A 7500-nucleotide genomic window follows, 5' to 3' on the forward strand; every position below is an offset into this window, starting at 1 on the left:
TTGGAAATCAGAAGTGAACGAAACATTCCCAAATCAATTCTCTTTTGACAACAATTGGTCTGGTGTTAGCCAGGGGGACCCAGACACTGGCACCCAGGCTCGACTTAGAACCATCGTGTCTGGCCCCAGCTGTGGCGCAACTGGCTGGGGCACCTGCACCGTACGCCGGCGACCCGGGTTCGATTCCCGCCCCGTGGTCCTTTCCGGATCCCACCCCCGACTCTCTCTCCCACTCACTTCCTGTCATTCTCCACTGTCCTGTCATTAAAAGGCATAAAAAGCCCCAAAAAATATACTTAAAAAAAAAAAAAAAAGAACCATTGTGTCTCCCTTTCACTGTCTCTCTCAGCAGAGGAAAAGAAAATGACAAAGATGGGGCTGTGATGACGAAGATGGAGCTGTGATGACATTCTGTAGTTTAATCTCAAATATCAACATCTGCAGGTTCAGCCAAAATTATGTTTATCTTCTGCTATAAATAATGATGGAGTAATCGGCCTAATCAATGTCTGGGAACAGCTTTGTTCAGTGACCGAGTGACCGACTACACAAACCTCATCTACACTGCACTCTCTCCACAAGACGAGAACGACACGATAAACAGTTCACTTCTCCAATGAGTGGATTTGTGGATTTAGCTAAGCCTCCACAGGCAGTCCACAACTGATGGTCTCCAAGAAGTCAAAGCCAACTATCCTAAACTATCTAGAGCTTTGTAGGAAACTATATACATAACAGATACACAAACAGACCTGATGATAGAACCTGCCACGACGAGTCTAGTGCATGGCAGCTCTGAATTAAATGGCAAACAGAAACTTCTAAAAAACAACTCCTTGCGGATACTATACCTCACACGGTTTCAGTGACCGAAACTTTTCAGAGATAAAGCCAAGTCTGGACCGGTTCCAGAAAGTTCCGTGCAGGGCAGGAGAGGCGAGCGAGCGAGTCTGAGGCTAGAGATGCTAGTGGACACGACAGCATCTTAAAGAGGGGGGCGCAGCTTTAAGACCATAAGATGGAGCGAAGATGGTGCACAGAGAGAGAGAGGGACAGAGAGAGAGAGAGAGAGAGAAAATGGGAAGAGCGTTCCCCTCCGTCTCTCTCTGTACCAGCCTCGACAGGGACAGGAAAGGCTGAATGCCCCGACACAATCCTCCATTCATTGCTTCGAGCTATTCACACACACACACACACTTGCAGAAACATAGACACACTCATTCAAGCACACACACACACACACACACACACACACACACACACACACAGCAAGCAAAACATACACATTCTTGCTCAAGCACACAGCCACATACAAGCACACGCACCTTTCAAGCAGTCAGCAATGTAATAGATCTTTATTGTTTCAATTTGTGCTTTCAGATAGTCTGGGTCACCGGGTTCAGAGGAGTGTGTTTGTGTGTGTGTGTGTTTGGGATAGTGAGCGAGACAGAGTGTGTGCGTAAGAGATGGTGTGTAAGCAAGAGACTATGTGAGTGTGAGAGAGGGGGTGTGTGTTTTTGAAAGGGACAATAGAGTGTGTGTGTTGAAAGATTGTGCACAGGGTTCAGGGTGGACAAAGTATGACTGCTCTCAATTTCAGGCACAGACACAGACCCACACAGACACACACACACACCTTCACTCATTTCTACATGTTTCACCAGCACGCCTCTCACTTTTCTCTCGGTCTCAGTCATGTGACCTTTGACCATACACCTTGACCTTTGTGAAAGGTCACACTGACACTTCCATGCAGAGTGAACGTGGTAAAAACTACAGGAACTATGATAAGTTCCTCCAGTGCAAAAGCTACTAGTACTTCACAGCGACAGAGAGGTGATAGTACTGGTGGTAAACTCAGGGGGGCGCCACACACCCCCTCTGGCCTCTCGTCCGACAATAAATCACCTTAGAAACCACTCACCCCGAGCCAAACTAATACTGGACAATCTCCCCCAGCCCCCACCACCACATGCCGCAGCAGTTTGTCCACTGTAGTCTGTTGGTTGGTATTTATGTTGTGTGATCGTTCTGTGCCTTTTAAAGAATTTTCAGTCTGATGTGATGACTTTGTCTAAAGGGGCTCATATGGTTTTAGGGCTGGGCAGAGGACACTTTCCCCATCTAGAAAAAACAGTGCTATGTCATTACATTCTATAGTATTCTACTCTTTACTAGTCAGAAGGACCTGACAAAACAGTGCTGTCATTCTATATTATTATTACCTTTTACTAGTCAGAAGGACCTGACATAACAGTGCTATGCCATCGAGTTTTGATCAGTTTGACAAGATCAGTTTGACCTCTGCTTCTTCACCAAGTACCTTTTATTTTGATTCCTCACCAGTATAAACTGCAGGCACAGGCTAAAGCTGATGATGCACAAGGCAACTTTTGTAAAAAAGCAATGTTGCAGGCAGAGCAATGTTCCTCACCATTGTGGTTCTGGCATGTTCCCACTGATATTGGCCAACAATTGTTTTCTAAAGAACTTTAATCATCAGTAGGCACATTTTCATGATCATCCAATCAAAACACATGGAACTGGTTATGTGGTTGCCCAGCAACATTGCTCAAAAAGTTGCCCCATGCATCAGAACCTTAGTGTTTCACAGACACAACGACTTTTGATAGAACCAAATAGAGTAATAACATGTCCCTTTACACATCACACAATACTTTTTTACCTTCAATTCAATGACCTTTCGACTATCTGTGATATTTCACGTCGATGTTCCTTAGCAGGGGCGCGTTTCTCAAAACCATAGTTGCTAACTAAGCTAGCAACTTTGTTGGTTCCCAAAAACTATGGTAAACGCGCCCCAGAAACTTTTGTGCAAAGAGACATACAACAAAATAACAACAAGATATAAAACATACAATTGACTATTTACAACTAAATACAGTGACTGCAGCTCAGCATCAGAGTTCAAGGGTCTGGGGTGAGTTGACACAGTCAGTCTCTGGGTCTCACAGGCTCTCTTGCTAATGCTTTAAGGCGCCGGATCTGGACGGATTAGCTCGTCAAACAGTCACACGTTTAAGACGCCTAATCTGCACTAAGGCGATGGATGACCATTAACGCGGAGAGAGAGAGAGAGAGCGAGAGAGAGAAAGAGAGAGAAAGAGAGGGGGAAAGAGAAAGAAAGAAAGAAAGAAAGAAAAGAGAGAGAGAGTAAGAGAAAGAGAGCGAGAGAGAGAGAGAAAGAAAGAAAGAAAGAAAGAAAGAAAGAGACAGAGAGAGAGGGGGGGGGTATGACAAATACCCTTGAGAACGATTAGATCAGGTAGCATTAGATAAGGTCACACTGGTTTGGGGTTGAAAGGGCAAGTTTGTGTGTGTGTGTGTGTGTGTGTGTGTGTGTGTGTGTTCCTGTAGTGTTTTGGGACAAAATTAGTTTTTGTTCAAATGCAGTCAAAGCACTTTTAATTGCTTTGAGTAAGTCTATGTGAGTGTGAAAATGTGTCTTGATGTGTGTGCATATTTCAGATCAAATTCCAACAGATTTGCGGTACCACTTCTCCAACCCACCCACATAAAACAGGCGTACACCTCAATTTTGAACACAACAGTATTCACATGAATAAAACAGCTATTTCAAGATAAAACTTGAACAAATAAATTATTAAAAGTAATTTATCTCAGTCCTGGTTTAAGAGCGAGTTTCTGTGAGTATAAATAACATGAATGCGTGAGTGTGTGTGTGTGTGTGTGTGTGTGTGTGTGTGTGTGTGTGTGTGTGTGATCAACACACTCACTGTCTCAGCAGCTGGCGTCCCTGCTTCCAGCTCAGCTGGCTATTTGAGGGTTCCGGAAGCTCTGTGTCATTCCCTTCATCTGGAACAAACAAACACACACACACACACACACACAAAATGATAATTAAGAAAATACAAATTCCAAAAATAGTCTGCCAGGAAGAACTGAAAACTGTATGACTGTCCGAGTAAGATCTATTTCACATTTGTGTTGATCAGTATAGTCCTGCCCAATCTACTGTAAAGCTAGACAGAACTGACCTCCAGGCTCAAGTACAGAAACACGCACCAGGCACTTTTCTGCAGACCCTTCGCTACTGAAAACTGACCACACGTGTCTTATCTCTTAGAATCACCAAAATGTTGTACAAACAGAAAAATAAACTGATGGAAGCATATTCTGGACACACCACAACACAGCAATACGCCTGCTAAAACACACAAAGCATTTGGCCTTTGAAATGTTATACTTCATAAACACGACGGTCGGTCACATTTGCTCACTGCCGTGCGGTTGCAAAGCTAGGCCCGTTTTCTTTGCTTTTGATCAAGTGACCACAACGCCGGCCAAGCATAACTGATCGTCCCTGTGATAGCGCCACAAGAGAGTGGCGAGCTCTCGGTAGACTTCCGCAGCTTTGGAGAGGGAGAGAGCGAGATGGCGCTTGTTATGGTTTGTCTGCCACTGGTTTCCTCACAGCCCTGACCATGTGACTACAAAGTGAGGATATATGTGGGTGTGTGCATATGATGGTATCTTAAGGTGTGTGTGTGTGTCTGTGTGCGTGCGTGTGTGTATGTGTGTGTGTGTGTCTTCTAAGATGGAAAACGTAGGCACCAAAGTTTTTTTTTTTTCTTTTTTTCCTTTTCTAGGGCCTGCAGTGGACATTGTTTTGTTCCCATCTAGAGCTACTCAAACTGTTATTATTTCAAAATCTAACATTCACCACCATAACATTATTGACAAGCTGGTTATCATATAGTAGAAAGTGGCATATCACATTCTGCAAAAGGGCAGACCATTTATGACTTACCCTATGTAGCAAACCTCCACACATTCTCCATAGAGTGCATTATATATTGATCAGCTGCATAGTTACTCACTATATGGGGCATCATGTAGTAGTGGATCAGCACGTATATGATGGATGGTATCTTAAGATGTATGTGTGTGTGTACAGTGTGTGTACGTGTGTGTGTGTTTGTGTGTGTGTGTGTGTGTGTGTGTGTGTGTGTGTGTAGTTAATAAAGCGCTGTGCAGTGCACCGTGTTCAGTACACAAGCATGTGGAGGGGCTGCTCACCTGAGTCATAGCTGGGAGGCCTCATATCACCCTGGTTCAGCTCCGTGCCATACTTGAGTTTATGATATTTTGCTCTGAGAGAGAGAGAGAGAGAGAGAGAGAGATTCAACAAAGTTGCCAAGGCTACAGTTTTGCAGTTGATTTTGTGAGTCTATAAAATTACACAGATATGAAATGCTGGAGGCATGTGTGTGTGTGTGTGGGGGGGGATATTTTCAGCAGCACATAATATAGGATTCAAAGTTAAATGATTTAAAAGGAATCTATGTGGCTTTATGCAAGAAATTGAATAAAATCATCCATAAGTGATCAAGATCAGTGCGCGCACACACACGCATGCACGCACGCACCCACAAACACACACATGCGCTTGCAGGGGGGATAGTGTCGTTTGGGGTCAGTGATTTCGGCCCACCCCATGGGCAGTGCTGGGTCACCAAAAATGGACGCTGATGCACAGTGAAGAACACAAAACCACTGAGTCATGGCACAGCCCTGTTTTCTTGCGTTTATCTTGTGTAAACACGCCTCGGGAAAAAAAAGGTAATTAAGGGCGTAACACTGACACCGCGATAAATCCGAGTCAAGTCTCGGGTTAAGAAAAGCCTCTTTTCGTCAGAGTTCCACATCAAAGAAAAAGGAAGAAAGAAACCAAAATGTATGACTCCTGTAATAGAACCAGGAGACGGGAGCTTTTCTTTTACTCAAAACTGCCCCGCCTTTGAATAAGCCGTACTTCAGTGGAGCTTTTCGAAGGACGTTTTTCACTGTTTCTGTAAACGTGAATGTGCAACAAACATATGAGTGATGGAACTCACCACCTCAACAACACTGGTCAATAATTAAGCTGGTGTGTTCATGAGAAGGGCAGAGCCTTGGGCAAAAGACCGACCGACACGTCCTGCATGGGGGGGGCTTGAGTAATGATATTATTGATCAATCTGGGTTTGTATGTTGGCACGTCTCTCTGGGAGAGCTTGGGGGGATACGATGAGGAGCTCAAGGATTCCCCCTCACAACATGGAGGACAACAGGGAACAGGAGCAATACATGAGTCATGAGAGACTGAGAGAGAGGGAGGGAAAGAGAGAGAGAGAGAGAGAGAGAGGAATGAGAGAGAGAGAGAGGTTGAGAAAGAGAAAAAAAGGAAATAAAGAGAGAAGGAGAGTGAGGGGGAAGGAGGGAGCAGGAGAGAGGAACAGGAAGAAAGAGAGAGTGAAGGGGAGTGAGGGGGAAGGAGGGAGCAGGAGAGAGGAACAGGAAGAAAGAGAGAGTGAAGGAGAGTGAGGGGGAAGGAGGGAGCAGGAGAGAGGAACAGGAAGAAAGAGAGAGTGAAGGGGAGAGAGGGAAAAAGAGATAGAGGGAGAGGATAGATAGAGAGAGTAAGAGAGAGAGAGGGATAAGGTTGAGAAAGAGACGGTGGATGTGTGTGTGTGAAACGTGTGGGAGAGGAAGAGATGGAGACCAGTGGTGTAGAGACCACAGGAGATCAGAAGCTAAAATGGACGTCCAACAAGGGTTCCTATGGCTTTACTTTACATAGTTAGAACTGTAAAAACAGTTGGTGGTGCAGTGAAAGTGTATGAGTATGTGTGTGTGCGTGTGTATGAGTATGTGTGTGTGTGCGTGTGTGTGTGTGTGTGTGTGTGTGTATGAGTATGTGTGTGTGCGTGTGTGTGTGTGTGTGTGTGTATGAGTATGTGTGTATGAGTATGTGTGTGTGCGTGTATGTGTGTGTGCGTGCTGCTCACCTCTCCTGTTTGAGGGCGTACTCCAGCATCTTGATTCTCCTCACCAGGTCCTTCTTCAGATTCTCCTGGCCCTTCCTCTCTCCCTGCAGAAAGGCGATCTGAGCCTACACACACACACACACACACACACACGCACGCACGCACACACGCACGCACGCGCACACGCACACACACACATTAGGATTAATAAAAAATTGTCTTTCCACAGTTTCAGAAAGAAAAATACAAGAACATGTTGCAGAAGACGATCTGAACATGAACATGAACTTTAGCAACTATCTATGGGAGCAATGCAGTCTCTCTGTGTGTGTGTGTGTGTGTTTGTGTGTGTGTGTGTCTGTGTGTATAATTATGCCTGTTTAACTAACTGGCTGAGTGGTGAATGAAAAATGACACCGAGCTAAAATAAATCAGATTACACACAGACACACACACTTCCAGTTGACTGGAGGGCCTTCTAGGAAATGGTGCAAATGTTGCGCGCACGCACACACACACACACTTCAAAGTCAAATATTTCAAATATCTGATATTATGACCATCATATCCCAATGAACCACAATCATACATCTCCTACAAACTGACTCAACTACAGCAACTAAACTATCAATTACAACTACTAAAATTACTACCACTAGCTTACTACTACTACAAAAATAAACAACATTAACAGCATTGTCTCTCCTAA

General features: G+C 44.6%; 1 protein-coding gene across 1 annotated transcript in view; it reads right to left on the bottom strand.

Moving 5' to 3' along the window:
- The window catches only part of strn (striatin, calmodulin binding protein), a 59290-nt gene that overhangs the window by 28304 nt on the left and 23486 nt on the right, over positions 1-7500 (bottom strand). Inside the window, 3 exon segments of the mRNA XM_048249005.1 lie at positions 3759-3837; positions 5062-5135; positions 6813-6916. Coding sequence (XP_048104962.1) covers positions 3759-3837; positions 5062-5135; positions 6813-6916 — 257 coding nt within the window.

Source organism: Alosa alosa, chromosome 7 (genome assembly GCF_017589495.1).
Source record: "Alosa alosa isolate M-15738 ecotype Scorff River chromosome 7, AALO_Geno_1.1, whole genome shotgun sequence".
NCBI lineage: Eukaryota > Metazoa > Chordata > Actinopteri > Clupeiformes > Clupeidae > Alosa > Alosa alosa.